Source organism: Pelophylax lessonae (assembly GCF_965119305.1).
Source record: "Pelophylax lessonae genome assembly, chromosome: 5".
NCBI lineage: Eukaryota > Metazoa > Chordata > Amphibia > Anura > Ranidae > Pelophylax > Pelophylax lessonae.
The window spans coordinates 240,176,874-240,195,185 of NC_138772.1; the positions used below are offsets into that span (position 1 = coordinate 240,176,874).

At 39.5% G+C, this 18,312-nt stretch overlaps 1 protein-coding gene across 3 annotated transcripts in view; it reads right to left on the bottom strand.

Annotated features, from left to right (window-relative positions):
* RECK (reversion inducing cysteine rich protein with kazal motifs) overlaps positions 1 to 18,312 on the bottom strand; it is a gene marked incomplete at its 3' end in the record, with an annotated part of 1,214,950 nt that overhangs the window by 373,425 nt on the left and 823,213 nt on the right. For all 3 annotated transcript variants that reach the window (XM_082258598.1, XM_082258597.1, XM_082258599.1), the window contains exon 11: positions 2,863 to 3,075. In XM_082258598.1, coding sequence (XP_082114724.1) covers positions 2,863 to 3,075 — 213 coding nt within the window. The remainder of the gene's footprint in view (positions 1 to 2,862; positions 3,076 to 18,312) is intronic.

Sequence of the window (18,312 nt, forward strand, 5' to 3'; positions counted from 1 at the left end):
ATTTTTTTTTTTGCGAAAAACGCGGTCCCACAGCTATTACTGCGGATTCACAATCCCTGATTATTATGTAATAATAGCAGAGCAGAAGAGGTAAAACCCACAGGGAACCCCAGGAACATTACTAGAACCACATCCAGCCCGATCAGTGTAAAAACGAAACTAACACTGTCTGCACAGGAAGAGGAAGAAGCTCTGCCTCTATCATATTAAAGCCATGCCGCATGCATGTTTATCCCATGGACCTCAAGAAAATGGCCGCTCATACATTCTCAATGGGGAAGTATAGAAAATGGCTGCCCATGCAAGCTAATGGGAACACAGACATCATGAACCACAGCAAAATGGCGGCCCCCACAGCACGCCATGCGGTCTCCAGGACCCAGGACCCCCCAAAGGGGTACCAGAACAATAGGCATATAAAAGGTCCCTTACCGGGGACCCACCCAGGACAATCTACCCCCCTCAAATAAGCGCCTTAATGGGGGCATTATTACTGCCCCCCAAGGTAAAATCTGCTAGGGGTAGGGGAATGCCAAGGGGTACACCAGATTAGTCCTCCAGGGTACAAGGGAACCGAGGGAGCCCCTAAGGTCTGACCATTCCAGGGAGGGGCCCACGCCCGCACCGTGACTGCCAAGGGTGTTTGGGGGGACAATTTTGCTCACTATACCATGGTACAAGGTGGGCGCCAATCCAAAACAGATTACCTCCCACCCAGGATGGGGGAGCTGTCAGCCAAGGGGAAGCTGCAACTCAGGGTGTTCCAGGTCGATGCATCCCAGAGAGACTGTCCACTCACAGGCTCATCTCCATCCATCAGGGCACTGTCGTGGTGAGGCCTAGTTCGGGAGTATAACCTGCTCGCACTCGCTGGCCAGGCTGGGAGACCTTAAGGATCTAGATTATCCAGTGCAAATCTGCAGCCAGCTGTTGCTTGTAGTTCCTCTGGATTTTGGTCCCCAGGAAATAACCAGTTAAAAAAAAAATCACAAAACTTTCCCTGTTACAGCTAAGACCGAAGTCCCAGCAGGGAGCCAGGTCCTATTCCTAACACTAGGCAGAACAAAACTGTTTGGTGATAGCAGAGTCTGAGGGGTTATGCCTGCAGGGACAGCCCCATAGGCGTAGTTATGTTTTTTTTCCTGCCTAGTGCCTATTCCTAGAAGGAGGAGCATAACCCTATGAGTCATGAAGATAAAGAGCTGCGTCTTTTGATGAACGATAGAGAAAAAAACATTTTTTGAAGAGACAATTTGTAATAGCTTCTAGAGATGTGCACATGAAAACATTTGTTTTGTTTCAGATTCCTTTCATATATTTGTTGTTCCGAATTGATTCACATTTTCGGTAGTTATTTCGGAATATTCTGATTATTTTGCTATGTTATGATTTGGAGATTCTGATGGATGCACCATCCAAGTAGGAGGAATCTGCTTATTTCACTCTTATACCTTTCTGTAACTATTTATTGCAATATGTTTCCATTTAATATGCAACATGTTGTGTTTTTTTTTTCTTTAATTCATGCTACGCTCCCTAGAATAAAAAGAAATGGATCCCAATCAATTTGAATAATTTTTTATGTCGTTCCGTTATTTCGGATGCTTCAAACAATAACAAAAGGCCCAAACTATCACATCCTGTCATCAGAATGAAACAACTGAAAACAAAAAAGATTGTCTTGTTTTTGAAGGTAGAGGTATTTTTTTCAGATGTATCAGATGTGCAAGACCACACAGAAACACAGAAATAAAGCAAGAAAAAGACAATGTTTTCCTTGAACTGTACAAATAATCAGTATGAGATTGATGATTTTATCTTATGTGATACATCACGTGTTGTATATGTTTTGGAATGTCCAGGTGGGCTACAATACATTGGAAGATTTAAGAGAAAATTAGGTGTTAGGATGGGGCAGTGATGGTGAACCTTGGCACACCAGATGTTTTGGCTCTGGCCACTCACAGCACTGAAACCCGCGAACCCCAAAAGAAACACCGGGGAATATGTCAGCTGTCTCAGCGATGTGCAGGGGCTGCTGGAGGACTTCATTCTAAGGTAAGTATTTCATAATGAGCTAGTAAGAAATGCATACTATCCTATTATGCCTTTGTCTTACAGGTTTTTTTTTTTTTTGGGGGGGGGGTTTCTTTTTCAAGTTTTACAACCTCTTTAACAGGCCAACACCTGAGGAAAGAGATTAGTCTGTGGTGAGGCTGAGGATCTATGCAGAATAAATAGCCAGGGGGCTGAATACTTACTTTGTATCTGTGTAAGGCCTCTTGCACACGATACTCCTGTTTGAGCATCTTGCGGCTTGAAAATGCTCAGTACAGCTTTTTGAGCTAAAATACAGCCCATTAATGGTAATGTGACTATGCACACAGGCGCGTAAACAAGCGCTGTGCATTCTTCAGTAAGAACAAAATAGAAAAATCTGCATTTTTGGTCCGTAATTTAAGCCTCAATGCATACAAATACTCACGAATACTCGCAAATACTCACAAATACATACAAAAAAAAAGGTCTGGAAAAAGTAGATGCTCAAACAGGAGTATCGTGTGCAAGAGGCCAAAAGGAGATGCTCAAACAGGAGTATCGTGTGCAAGAGGCCTAAAGCTGATAATCCCTGCAAGGGTAAACCTTGTGCAAAGGTACTTGTGTCCATGGATAGAAGTAGACGGGGGTCCTAAAATGTACATCTCTTTGTGGACTTGGTTCACAGAAAGCTCTCCATTTGCATCTCTCTCTCATACATATATATATATATATATATATATATATATATATATATATATATATATATATATATATATATAAAACTAGAAAAACTAGAAAATCACGATAATAGATTGCACTTACTTGCAAATTATGCTGCCCCGAGATCTACCATGACAAGGTTTGATTTGCAAAGAACAAGCAATTGCCTTCCACATTTCAGGATGACACTTTCGAATATCTAGAACTGGAATGTTCATGAAAGGCATCTTGATGCTACCTTTCTCCCACAGCTTCATGTCATTCATTGCTCCCTGGTCTGATTGTGCATTGCAGCTTCTGAATAGTTCAATGGGCCTGAAAAAAATGTATATACAGTATATGAATGATATATATATTTTTTTTTAAATGCCTGCATCCAGTTTACTAAAGACTATGTGCATAGACATACAGAATGAACATGAATGGATAAGCAAATCATATCCTCGCAGTATTTATAATGTACTTTTGGCATGCAGGTACATAGTAAATACAGTACTATGTAAATACTAAAAGAACATATGCTTAATTTACTTACAAGTGTGGTTTGGTATGGAATGCACACTAAGCTAAGCCGTATCATGTCAATAATAGAAAGGTAAAGAATGTTTTTGGTCTGACTGCAGAGTTAGAAATAACTCATGTGCACATTATGTAGGAACAAAACTGTATTAAAGCGTTTTTTAACCCGACATTTCATATTCCTGATATGTGCCATGTACTTGTATGAAAAAGTCTCCTGTTCTCATTGTATTGCTTCCTTTGTGTGAAATCCCTGGTGTTCCTGCCAGTCCCCTGCTTTCCTATTAAAACTAACCACACTAAGCAGCAGAACACACTATGGTCAGTTCTCTAGCTGTGCTGGGAACTCAGCCTGCTCTTCTCCAATAATCAGACTTGTCCTGATATGCCTCCCCTGCACAGCCTTTCACTGGGTAGAGGAGTGTGCCGAATGGATTGTTTTACCTGTTTTACGAGGTAATCCTTTACAATCACTAAGTTTGTATTGATATATAATAGGGTGACTGTAAAAAAAATAAAAATAAAATTAGGTAAAAAAGCCATAGCTCATGATGTGCTGGGAGACTAGAATGTGCATGTGCCACTATGCCTGTTGATGCCATTGCCATACATGATTTCATATAGCGGTGTCTCAGAATAGGTTTCCAATCATAAATACCTAGTCCTGCATTATTAAAGGTATTTTGTCACAAAAGATACATTTACATGTATTTACATATTCAGATTTTGCACACTAAAGACTTTTTTTTTAATAACACTGTGCGAAGTGTGGTAATGAGGTGGGTAAAATTAAAAAAAAACATTAGAAGAACACAAAGTTAGATATACCTTGATATATTTTGGAAGAAAAAGGACGGGGGGGGGGGCAAGGGGACTTTTATAGGGATACTGTCATCAAGACCAATAGCAGATATCAGACATATATATAAAATTTTAAACAATCTTTATTGAAACAAAAAATAAAGCATTAAAAAATATTATCGTGTTAACAAACACAGATAATAGTACAGAGCAAAAAGGCAATTGACAGTAGGTCATACAGTAGCATACAACAAAAAGCTCAAAAGAGCATAATATCCACGGAGGGGTAGTGTAGATCACACTGTCCACTACAAACCAATACCAGAGGTGGTAAAGCTGGTAGGTCACGTGTGTATTGGACGTGGGTGCCTATACATGAGCTCAGCCCGACATGTTTCGCGGGTAACCGCTTCTTCAGCGGCAAATAGCGTGGGTATAGGTATCAACAAATGCTACTGTGTAACACCGACTCTAAAAGCAGGTAGACACCTAGGGGATCGCAACTGGGATAGATACCCCCACGGCGGACATGGGAGCGATCCAGTCCAAACAGGGGTCCAAATCAAGATGATGAATATTCAAAATATCAGTAGGCTTGTGTATGTCCCCTGTAGTGTCTAATGACACGGCTAGGGGGTGGCTGCTGGAATAGCCGGAACTGGTGAGTAGGGAATTGGATCAGTATTAGGTCCAATTCGAAGTGTTAAAGGGTGAGGATGGTGTTCTCCGCAGTGGCCTTATCGTAAGCCCACTGCGGGCAACACCGTCCTTCATGCTACCAGTTTACATCCCCAACCTCTAATACGGTCCATCCCTGTTGGCCAGTATTTACGTCTTTGACGTAATTGCACTGACCTTGATACATTTAAAATAGCAGCCAATGGCCTACGAGACAGATTGTCACTGAGAGGATACTCTAATAAATTATTAAAAAGAGCATAGAAAAAGGCTCTAACTAGCAACAGAAGTGAACTTATGACACCTAAAATACGTAAAACCAACAAGGTCTTGAGAATAATCACTGGCTACTCTCAGCAACATCAAGATCTGCGTAAAATTGTGACGAAATATTGGCACCTTTTGGCCTTAGACCCAACATTAGGTATTCATGTGCCACAGGTGCCACAATTCACCTTTAGGCGGGCCCCGGCATTAAGGGATAAATTGGTCCGTAGCGAGTTCAAAGAACACTCCAGTTTCAACCCTTGCAAATACAAGGGGACATACATGTGTGGATCTTGCAACTATTGCAAATACATGCATGTACAACACAATCCCATCCTACCCAATGGTACCAAATTTCAATCAAAACATTTTGCGAATTGCTGCACAAACGGAGTTGTATATCTCCTGCTATGCGATTGCATTTGTTTTTACATCGGGAAAACCAAGTTGGAATTCTGGAGACGTATATACCAACATATTAGAAGTATGCAAATATGTGATCCTGAGTTACCATTGGGGCGTCACGTTACCCTTGTCCATTCTGGAAGATTCCCTAAAATTAAATTTCTCGTTCTCGATCATATCCATCCTGGCTCCAGAGGCGGGGACTGGAATAAACGTCTCCTACAACTGGAGCTTAAATGGATTTATCTTTTAAAGGCGACTGAACCTCCAGGTTTGAACGAGACAGTCTCCTTCAAGCCCTTTTTGGAGGGTTTGAGATCAGGAGGTATGGAAAAATGAAGCACGTAATTCCCCATTCATAGTTTCTCTTTTAGGGAATTGATATTGTATTTTTCTGGTTTGAGACCTGTGGGGATTTGTACTCTCTACCATGTGAACCTTCTCTCCTGCCTTTGTCTCTTTCTCCCTCATGACAATGACTGCTAAATATTATGTGTAAAAAAACAGGGATCGTTCTTCACCCATTCAGGCTGTCAATAAGTCTAATTGGCTCTTTTTTGCTTTTTTAATAATGCATGTGCTTTTATTCCAGGCACAATATAGATAACAATTTTAACTCTGTTGTCAATGGTCCTTGACACTGTATCACTATTTTGTTACATGAATCCCTTGTGGGATAACCAATGTCCGTTACCCTTTAGGCTGGGCTTCGGTGCCCTCTTACACTCAGTCAGCCCGGCACGGTCGGAGGGGCTCGCCTTTTGGCCCGCCCCCCAGGCAGCGCGGGTCTTCCACTGCTGACACCAATATGGTGTCCACCGCGCTTCCTGTTAGTGTCCCTGCTTGCGCAATTACGGTGACATCACTTCCGTGCTGGTGGGATGCGCCTTGCCGGTCACGCCCCCCTCATATGCGATGACGCACATCCTTGTGCGCCTAGCGTGTGTGGGCTGGGCCGGCAGGCACCGCCCAGGGAGCCCTCAGCTGGCGGCAGGCGATTTGCAATCATGCAATTAGATTCACCTGTGCTGGCATTATATCATCCGGCTCCTAGCGGTGGTCATTTGTGCAACCCACCACTGGGAGAAGGAACATATGCAGCATTTGGCTCTAATGATCTTTATCTAACACCGAGGTAAGATAATGTTTGTTTGGGGGTTATTTCTGGCTTCTCTTAGTTAATTATTTTTGAGATTTTATATAATCTATTTAAGCCTATTCGGGACACTTTGTCAAATATTACACCATACATTAAATTATTTATTAGCCGATTTGAACCCCAATGTGTGACATTTAGTCCAGCTCTGTCATATGAACTTTTTATCATTCACAATTGGCTTCACAGCCGTATTGTGCCATATAAGCATACCCCTTTTTTTCTAAATATTCTCTTAATATTTTTGAATATCTAAAACATATGAATATAGTATATCCATTTGGGACTGTTTTTTGCACATAACCAGTCTCAACTGCTTTCTGGCATTCAGCATATATTGACAGTATGCCTACTATATATCTCTTACATTGCAGCTCTGGCATGTTTTGCTCTTCGCCTGCTTTGCTAAGCACCTTTGGACTCCAGCTGTCCTGAGTGTATTGAGGGTACACCCTCCCCCACTGTGTTTGAGACACATGCGTCTCCATAGATCCACTTCTTGAATATACAGCAATGTCTGGGTTCCAACGTATTTCTTGTTTTTAAAGCAGCAAGCTTCATGTTTGTGTTAGGCAAACCAACCATGTAAGTGTAATCTTATTTAAATCCTGTTTTAATGGCATTTCATGTATTGGATAATGTCATTTTTAGATATATAGTATCATCTAAGATATCATGTGTTACATATATCCTTTTTGACGCTTACAGAAAAGATTTCAGCATTATCCCCGATGAAGAGGTGTTAAACCTCGAAACGCGTCGGATATTTGGTCTGAACTGGAGGGTTGAGTCAAAATCAAATTATCTTGCATACATTATTGCTTGCTAAATCTGTTTTATCAAGATACCATTATGTCTATTTTTGTTTTCATATTTGTGTAATAAAATAAACATTTTTAATATTACATTTTTCTTGTTACTATCAATTGTGCCTATAAAGTCCCACCCCCAGGGGAATTTATATTGTTCAAATTACAATTTCTGGGATGTGGCACATTTCTTGAGGACTACAGCGGGAACACACATAGAATTTTAACAAATACATTTTTATTGAATTTTAGAAAATAAACATGACAAAGTATACAAACTTTGGAGCAGTTAGTCATATAATCGTGATAACAACAGCAGATGAACAACAAGTCTTGAGGTAAACTATAATGCCGTTGATTTCAGAGAGAAATTGAAATCAGTGAAACCGCTCTTTATGACTTAATAATTCAAATCACATAACAGAAAAGAAAACATGTCAGAACAATAAAGAATAATGGACTGTGTTGGGAAGACAAGAATCATGTACCATGTGTATATTCCTGCCAGGGTTTCCAAAATTGACATATCTTTTGTAAAGAACCTTCCTTCAAGGCCATAATACGTTCATTAACGTGAACTTCCTTGAGAAGTCTAATAACGTCATGTATTTCAGGGACCTCATCAGATTTCCATTTTCTCATCAGCCCTGCTTTGGCTGAAAATAAAATTTGCATAGTGATAGGTCTAATGGAGCAGTAAAAACGTTGGCGAAGGCGCCTAGCTCTTTCTAAAGATATTAAAACCTGCTGCCCCTTTAATTGTTTGAAACAATAAATAGATATAAAAATGGGTAAAGAGGCGCTGGTGATCTTTTAGCTGGATATAAATCTTAGTTGGTTACGTATAAAAATCATATATAAAAAAATATATATAGACAATATAGTATATGAGACACGTGCATAAAAAATATACTTATTAAGGTGCTTATTAATATTAATATTTATGTCCCAAATTTTTAATAGTGTATAAATTATATAAATACGGTATTGGTATTTTAGGTGTAACAAACAAAAAAAAATTGTGCTTATAGTGCATAAACTTAATTAAAGTGCAAATGCTGACCTTGATTTTCCAATAAATTATTACGTATTATAAAAGTGCTTAATATCTCCACCAATAAGTTATATTCACATATAATAAATAGAAAAAATTAATAGTGCTCAAAAATTTGTGAAAAAAGTCTCTATGTTTCTGGATTTTTCATGCAACCAAATTGTGCGTTTTTTGTGATCTTTAATTCTTTCTTTAAAAAGTGCTCCAAGTGCTGGGGTGTGTCACACGTGGCCTCTTACCAGCTTTCCACAGGTCACAAGGACCTCCAGCGCATGTGATCCCTTTAAATTGGGTGGATCAAACCTCTCCTCGGTACTTTGTATATCCTGCTCCTACGTTACTCGAGGTGGACAATATAGTCCATACATATAAAGATAGGAAAAAAGCCTCCAATAGTGAAATATTGTTTATTTAGTAAAAAACACACACTAAGGATAACAATTTGCCTCTTACTCTTTGTTGTGCCCTCCTGGCACTGGGCAATTAAGCAGTATGGGTCACGGGTGTTGGGAAGATATCCTCAGGGGATCTGCAGCTCCCTCATGTATCTCTCTCCCTGTTCCGTTTATGCCGATCGGCTTGCGTCCCAGCCACTGCCTCGAATGCCTCTCTTTTTGAGCACTATTAATTTTTTCTATTTATTATATGTGAATATAACTTATTGGTGGAGATATTAAGCACTTTTATAATACGTAATAATTTATTGGAAAATCAAGGTCAGCATTTGCACTTTAATTAAGTTTATGCACTATAAGCACAATTTTTTTTGTTTGTTACACCTAAAATACCAATACCGTATTTATATAATTTATACACTATTAAAAATTTGGGACATAAATATTAATATTAATAAGCACCTTAATAAGTATATTTTTTATGCACGTGTCTCATATACTATATTGTCTATATATATTTTTTTATATATGATTTTTATACGTAACCAACTAAGATTTATATCCAGCTAAAAGATCACCAGCGCCTCTTTACCCATTTTTATATCTATTTATTGTTTCAAACAATTAAAGGGGCAGCAGGTTTTAATATCTTTAGAAAGAGCTAGGCGCCTTCGCCAACGTTTTTACTGATATTTTGGGTACTTATTTAAGCACCTTATTGAATGGCAGCCGGCTCAAAATCAACTGGAACAATGGATGTTTTTAATTTATTAAAAGAGAGAACCTATAATTCTAGTGAAATCTTCCAACAACGATCAATTAACGAAGTAAATATGTCCCAAAACTTTAAACAGTTACAGTACAATCTGGAGAGACAAATTAGGACCTGGTGGGATATTACTACCTTTGATAGATATATTGAGGAGGATATCACCCCCAGGCGACTAAGATGGGATGTGAATCCCAATGACGGGCTAGAGGATAAAACCTCTATGGAAGAATGGTTCAAATTTTTTAATAGTAAAGAAAAACAACTTATGGAACTCTTAATTAAAAGAAGGAAAACGAAATTAACCATCATAGAATCAAAAATACAGAACATCAAAGAGAAATTAGCTCCACTTACAGAGACACAAGAATATAAAGATAAGATTATAATGATGCAAAAACACATCACACAATACGACACTGATATAAAAAAGAAAAAAATTAAAAAATACCAACGTGATATTGAGGATTACAAAAAAGGCACAGTCTACAAATGGCAGGAGGTGATAGGTGTTAATTCAAGGGAATCATCCCCAGAAAGAGAACATAGTCACCTAGAAGTAAGACAAAATCTCTTGAAAGATTTCAGAGTAACACCACATAACAACCCAAGGAGAGAGGAGATGACCCCTACTATTTGTGAAGATGATGAGGGTGATACTACAGTGAATACTATTCTGATTCCCACCAGCAATAGATTCTCACCCCTAAGAAATAGGGAAGAATTTTCTACCCCTAGATATCTGGAATATCCAAAGGCAAGGGAGAACTACAACTATGAAAGGAGAAACTCTAACTCTACACCCTATGCTTCCCAACAAACCCCCCAACAGCCCCTATACAAACAGGTGAGAGGCAGAGGTAGGGGAAGAGGAAGAGGACGAGGACGTGGAAGAGGGAGAGGATATAAGAAAAACTATCAATATGATAATTATTATCAACACCCTCGAGGAGGAGAGGGACCGACATCATATAGAAACGATCAAGAATATTATAATCACCCCCCAGAAAGACCTAGACAAGAACACCCGGGAGGATATAGAGAGAGAGAACGACTCCCTTCCCATCAGGAATATAGGAACAACCAATATAACTATACATACCCCTCTGATGGTCAAAAACCAGGTTCCTCAGGACAATATATATACCCTCATCCCCAGGATGGACAAAAACCAGGGCCCTCTGGACAATTCAAGCCCCAGGGGGAAGTGAAATCCTGGAAAGACAACTATTGGGTCAACATGAGAGAAAACGCAAAAAAAGAGGATGCAGAGGAGGGAGAAAGAAAACGGAAAAGGGACGGTTAGAACAAGGGATTTTTAATTTAGCAGGGGTGGAACTTACAACATCTGAATTGAAAATATTACAAGAAGGCTTGAAATTTGCCCCTGCTAAATCTCTAGATCATTTTGAAACCTTTATTGATCTAGAAAAATTTATACGAAAATTAAATATCAAAAAATTTTTTGCTGAACAACAAAAGAAAGGGGTAGGAGAAGAAGAAGGACCAGAATACCAACATACCCAACTTCGAAACAAGTCAATATTTAACCCCAAATCGAGCACATACCAATATATTCAAGTGTTTAGAAATATTGTACAAAAAGAAGTGCAAATGTTAAAAAGAAAACCAACTAAAAATACCAAAGAAGTTTGGGAAGCCATCAGAAGTCTGGAAAATAAGAAAAATATTATTATTAGACCAGCGGATAAAGGAGGAGGTCTAGTGATCCTGAAAAAAGAAGATTATATAAAAGAACTGGATCGAATCGTAAATGATCAAGAAACGTACTTAAAATTGTCCGGAAATCCAACCAATAAATTAAAAGCGAAAATGACACAGTGGATTAACAAAGGGATGAAAAAGGGCCTCCTAAATAAAAAAGAAGGAAAATACTTGAACATAAAAGCCCCACGGATGCCGGTGATATATCAAATCCCGAAGATCCATAAAAATTTACAACAACCACCGGGAAGACCAATAATTAGTGGCATTGAATCCCTATATGCTAGAATAGGTGAATATTTGGATATATTTCTTCAGCCTATAGCTGCCATTGGAAGATCCTTTCTAAAGGACACCAAGGAAACAATAAATTCACTAGAGAATATAAATATCACCGAACATACAATACTGGCATCGATTGATGTGGAGACATTATATACCAACATCAAACAGCAGGATGCACTAAGTGCTACTAAATGGGCTTTAGAAAAGTACACAAACCTAAAAGATTCCCAAAGAGAATTTCTACTGGAAGGCTTAAATATGGCTATGTCAAACCACCATTTCTGGTACAAGAATGAATACTACAAGCAAATAAAGGGTGTAGCCATGGGAGCACGTTATGCTCCCAGCGTAGCAAACATATTTTTAGCCAAATGGGAAGAGGAAGAAATTTATGCAAAATTCCCACAACAGTTGAAATACTACCGTCGATATCTGGATGACATCTTGGTTGTGTGGGAAGGATCCCAAGAATCCCTGGAACAATTCTTTAAAAGGATGAATAACAACAAATACCAGATAAAATTTACTGGAAACATGGATAAGAATACGGTACAATTTTTAGACCTTGAGATATATAAGCACAATAGCACTTTAAACACAAGGACCTTCTTCAAAAAAGTGGACACAAACGGATATATCTCTAAAAGAAGTTGCCACCATCCGGCGTGGATACAGGCCATACCCAAAGGGCAATTCACCCGGATAAGAAGGAATTGTACGAACTTGATAGACTACAATACACAAACAGATAAATTAATAGAAAGGTTTAAAGAAAAAGGATACAAAGAAAAAGACCTAAAAAATACCCAAAAGAAAATATCCGAAATGAAGAGAGAAGACCTTCTAAGGAACAAGAAAAAGAAGAAAAAAGAAAATTCCAACTTTGAACTTGCCTTTATAACGGGGTTTAATACACAATACAAGGAAGTTGAATATTGTTTAAAGAAAAACTGGCATATTCTCCTCAGAGATGATACACTAAAATCACTCCTTCCAAAAAATCCGAAATTTATTTATAAAAGGGCCCCGGGACTACGCAATATTTTAGCAAAAAATGTACCAGATCCACCTAAAAGACAACAGATGTTCTTTGCAAAAAATGGCTTTTATAGGTGCAGAAGATGCAAAGCCTGCAGGACAAGCAATTTCAAGAAAAGGATCGAGCACAAGTTTTTCTCATCAGATAACAGAGAATTTGAGATAAAACAATTTATCACATGTGACACCAGATTCGTTACATACATGTGTATTTGCCCCTGCGGGCTAAAATATATTGGACGCACTACTCGCACCTTAGCGAAGAGAATTGGGGAACATGTCGACAATATTAAAAAAGGTTTCAGAAAGCACAGTTTATCAAACCACTTCAGAATATACCACAACCAGGACCCCTCTCTACTTTGGTTCTGTGGAATAGATAAAATAGTGAATCATTGGAGAGGTTCAGACATGAGAAAAATGATATCACAGAATGAAACTGTATGGATTCATAGATTAAAGACTCTGAAACCTATGGGGTTAAACGCCGACATAGACCTCAATTGCTACCTGAATAATTTTTAAAAGATTTTTAAAAGATTTATAGAATTTTAAAAGATTTTATAGAATTATATGGATTTTTATAGTCTTTTAAAATAAAAATATATAATATATCCCTTGCAGTCTTTTTTCCAATACAATGTATATTATTAAAAATTACAATTTTAAAATTAATTTTAAATGTTTTTATATATTTATATTTATATAATCTAATTAATATAATGAGAATATATCCCTATCCTGAAAAGAAGGAAAAAAGGAGAGGCATTCGAGGCAGTGGCTGGGACGCAAGCCGATCGGCATAAACGGAACAGGGAGAGAGATACATGAGGGAGCTGCAGATCCCCTGAGGATATCTTCCCAACACCCGTGACCCATACTGCTTAATTGCCCAGTGCCAGGAGGGCACAACAAAGAGTAAGAGGCAAATTGTTATCCTTAGTGTGTGTTTTTTACTAAATAAACAATATTTCACTATTGGAGGCTTTTTTCCTATCTTTATATGTATGGACTATATTGTCCACCTCGAGTAACGTAGGAGCAGGATATACAAAGTACCGAGGAGAGGTTTGATCCACCCAATTTAAAGGGATCACATGCGCTGGAGGTCCTTGTGACCTGTGGAAAGCTGGTAAGAGGCCACGTGTGACACACCCCAGCACTTGGAGCACTTTTTAAAGAAAGAATTAAAGATCACAAAAAACGCACAATTTGGTTGCATGAAAAATCCAGAAACATAGAGACTTTTTTCACAAATTTTTGAGCACTATTAATTTTTTCTATTTATTATATGTGAATATAACTTATTGGTGGAGATATTAAGCACTTTTATAATACGTAATAATTTATTGGAAAATCAAGGTCAGCATTTGCACTTTAATTAAGTTTATGCACTATAAGCACAATTTTTTTTTGTTTGTTACACCTAAAATACCAATACCGTATTTATATAATTTATACACTATTAAAAATTTGGGACATAAATATTAATATTAATAAGCACCTTAATAAGTATATTTTTTATGCACGTGTCTCATATACTATATTGTCTATATATATTTTTTTATATATGATTTTTATACGTAACCAACTAAGATTTATATCCAGCTAAAAGATCACCAGCGCCTCTTTACCCATTTTTATATCTAATGGAGCAGTGTATCAATTCACTTCCTATGCTCAATAACGCAAGGGCTGGGTTTTTCTGAAGTAGGTTACCTGTAACACTCGAAATCAACCGGAAAACAGCCATCCAAAAACGTTTGACATGCAAACATGTTCATGCCATGTGGAGAAGCGTGCCCACTTGGGCACCACGTCGCCAGCATTGGGCTGAAGCCTGTTTGGAAAATTTTGCAATCACGTGTGGCGTAAGGTACCACCTCTGGTGAAACTTTTGGGCAGATTCCCAGTAGTTTGCACACCTGCACGCCTTAATCCATTGATCTGCCGTGAGTGTTATGTTCAGATCTCTTTCCCATTTAAGCATTTGTGGGGTTTTTACAAAAATAGTTTTCATTTGCAGTAGGTTGTAAAAGATTGATATGCCTTTTGTTGCGGGGTGATTGTTAGTCAACAAAAATTCCATGCTGTAGTTGGCACCTGGGGTGGACTGCAAAATGTATGTAAATATTTCTGATTGGGGTAGGTGGAATCGAGATGCAAGGGAGCTAAAAGGGGCTACATTATCCTGTGTAATTAAATCTGCTATTACTGAGACCCCCTTTTGTGTCCACACATTGAGGTTTACATCCTGCGTCAGGAACTTTAACGATTCTAAGGGGATCGGTATCCTTAGGCATTCCTTAGAATTTATGTGGTGCGTGGACAAAGTCTTCCAGGCCTCTAAAGATGGGAAGATAAGTGGATGTGGTCGAATGTGTCGAGTACCTAAATTGGTGCTAATCAGGAATAGATTTCTCAGTGTATTCGGGGATACATGGTCAGATTCTAGGTTCGTCCAGTGTTTAGTGTTCGGAGGGCAAAACCAGCACCGTAGTTGGTCTAAAAGGGACGCTGTATAATAATCCTTAAAAATGGGTACACCCATACCACCAGCCATTTTAGATTTCTTCAGGAGTCTACTGTTGGCCCTAGGTCTTTTATCAGCCCAAATAAAACAGTTAATAAGGGATTGTAGTTTGCGGAAATAAGAGTTAGGGATACGGACAGGTAGTGTTCTAAAATAGTATAGGATTTTTGGGAGGAGAAGCATTTTCACCGCCGCCAGCCTACCTGACCATGACAAGAAAAATTTCCGCAAGCGATTTGTTTCCAGACGAATGTCCTGTAGCAATGGCCAAAAATTGGAGCAAAAAAAAAATTAGAGACATCCGGGGTAAGTCGGATGCCTAAGTAATTTATATGGTCCGCGGCCCAGGGGAAAGGGAACTTGTTTTTCAACACGCGCTTTGTGTTATTGTCAATACCAAGTCCCAGAATCTGTGACTTAGTGGTATTCACTTTGCAGTAGGAAATAGCATTAAATTGCTTGAACACCTCCTGTGCCGCTTGAAGGGAATGAACAGGGTCTGTTAAGGTAAGAATTACATCATCAGCAAATAATGTTATTTTGTGGTGAGTGCCTTTAGATGTGATGCCTAGAATATTAGGGTCCGATCTAATTTTTGCTGCTAGAGGTTTCATGATAAGGTCAAAGATTAGGGGGGACAATGGACATCCCTGACGTGTCCCATTCGTGATATTAAAAAGCGAGGAGTACATACCGTCACATAGCACGTGCGCTGAGGGGGAGGAATATAGGGCCAGGATGGCCGAACGGATGAAGCCATAAAAGCCAAATTTATGTAATACTTGGGTCATGTATCCCCAATGTACCCTGTCGAAGGCCTTCTCCGCATCCAAAGCTAGGAGCAGAGAAGGCCTCCGCTGCGACTGGGACAAATGGATTAAATTGAGCATACGTCTGGTGGCGTCAGGAGCTTGGCGGCCCGATATAAAACCCACCTGATCCATGTGAACCAAATTTGGCATCACCGTGGCCAGGCGGGTTGCAATAGCCTTTGCATATATTTTAACATCTACATTTAGTAGAGAGATCGGCCTAAAGTTTTGAGGTGTAGTGGGAGGTTTCCCCGTTTTGGGCAGGGTAACTATGGTGGCCGTTAATATTTCCTGAGGGAAACTTGTTCGGGCTGTGGCTTCGGTAAAGACCGATAGACAGTGTGGAGTCAAAAGGGGACAGAATGTCTGATAATATTCCGCCGAGAAGCCATCCGGACCCGGAACCTTGTTTTTAGGTAGAGAGCGGATAATTTTATGTAACTCCGATTGGGTGAACGGAGAGTTTAGAAAATCAAAGTCTTGGGGTGTCAGCGAGGGCAGGGACAGTTTATTAAGAAATTTGTTGATTTTATCAGGTTCTGGTTGAGTGAGGGTCGGATCTGACGTGAGATTATACAAAGAACTGTAGTACGTACAGAAGGCCTCAGCTATTTCTTTAGGGTTGGACACCGTTTTGCCCGTAGCTGGATCAGTTATGGAGGTTATCTTTTGTTTGGCTTGTTTTTCTTTAAGTTGAGAGGCCAATAATTTCCCGGCTTTATTACCATATCTATAAGAGTGGGCTTTGAGGAGTCTAAGATTACGGCCGTGGTTGTCAATTAGCAGTAAACAGAGGTCATGTCTAGCGTTAAATAATTTATCTGCAAGTGGGTCGGACGGGGATTTTTGGTGTTGTTTTTCTAAGTCACTGATCTCTGCAAGGAGGTCGTTTAATCATTTTGCTCTCTGTTTCTTTACTTTACAGCCGAGCTGAATTAGAATGCCTCTGATAACCCCCTTGTGAGAGTTCCAGAGAACAAAAGGGTCAGTCACTGAGTGGGTATTTAGCTTAAAATATTCAGTGATGGCGGAGGATATGTCCTGAAAATATTGGGGATTCAAGAGTATAGATAAGTCATTGCGCCATCTATTAGCACGTGTTTCAGTGCGCGTCACCCCTATAGAGATAGAAATCGGGGCATGGTCCGACAAGTAATATTGTCGACCACAGACTTAGAAATTTTTTGAAGGAGAAACTTGTCCACTAAAAACATGTCTATCCTTGAGTAAGTCTGATGGACTTGGGAATAATGGGTGAAATCTTTTTCCGTGGCATGATGGCATCTCCAAACGTCAAGGAGGGATGAGTCCAATAGGAATTTTTTATCTCAACACTTTGGTAACAGAGAGACAAGAGGCAAAAAGAGACGATTCCAAGGCGGATCTAAGCCGCTGAACTAGGGGGGTACAGGAACAAAGGCATGTGGCCAGAGACCCGCCGGAAAGATGAGCATTTGCGTAGATGTGGAGGCACAGGATCAGCCAGAGTCAGAGTCACTACTCCGAGCCCCGGACGGTCCGGCAGATGAGGGCCGGGGGGGATGTTTCGGATCCAGAATTTTCCATTCTCTTAAATAGCGGAGGCCTTCTTGTAGAGAAGAGATGACAAATGTGGAGTTATCCTTCGTAACCAGCAGTTTAGCAGGATAGAGCCACCGGTAGGTGATACAATGGTTATAGAGCGGCTTTGTGATGGAGGCCAGTTGATGCCTCTGATTCATTGTAAAAGCGGATAGATCCACAAAGAATGACAAGTCCTTGATGTGGAAAAAGTGTATCCTGGCAATAGTATCTCTGGGAGCGTGTTCAGGAACATGTTGTGGCTTAGGCACGATCTATGGTAAGATCCTCAAGCGGAGCATCAGGTAAGGCTTCTCTAAGTATGTTCACAAAGTATGGCTTCAGCTCTTGTGTTTTAACAGACTCAGGTATTCCCCTAATCTTCACATTGTTTCTACGGGACCTATCTTCGAGGTCCGCCAACTTTGATTTGATCCAATGCAGCTCGTCATCTCTATTGTTGTGAGAGTTTACCATTTCATTGAAAGTTGTCGCAAATTCTTCCATTTTGTCCTCAATGTGTGTAAGCCTTTGAGAAACTGCATAAACTTCTGAGCAAAAGTTACTTGCCAGGGAGAGGATATCAGCGTGCAGGGTGGTCCGCAGGGACACCAGCATGTCCTTTATGGTAGTGTCCATTACCGGTTGATTGAGCGTGGGTAACTCAGTTATAGAATCTTGTAATTCCCTGGTCAGTTCAAGGGAGGAGGAAGTGTTTTCTCCAATTCCCTCAGTACAGTCTATCT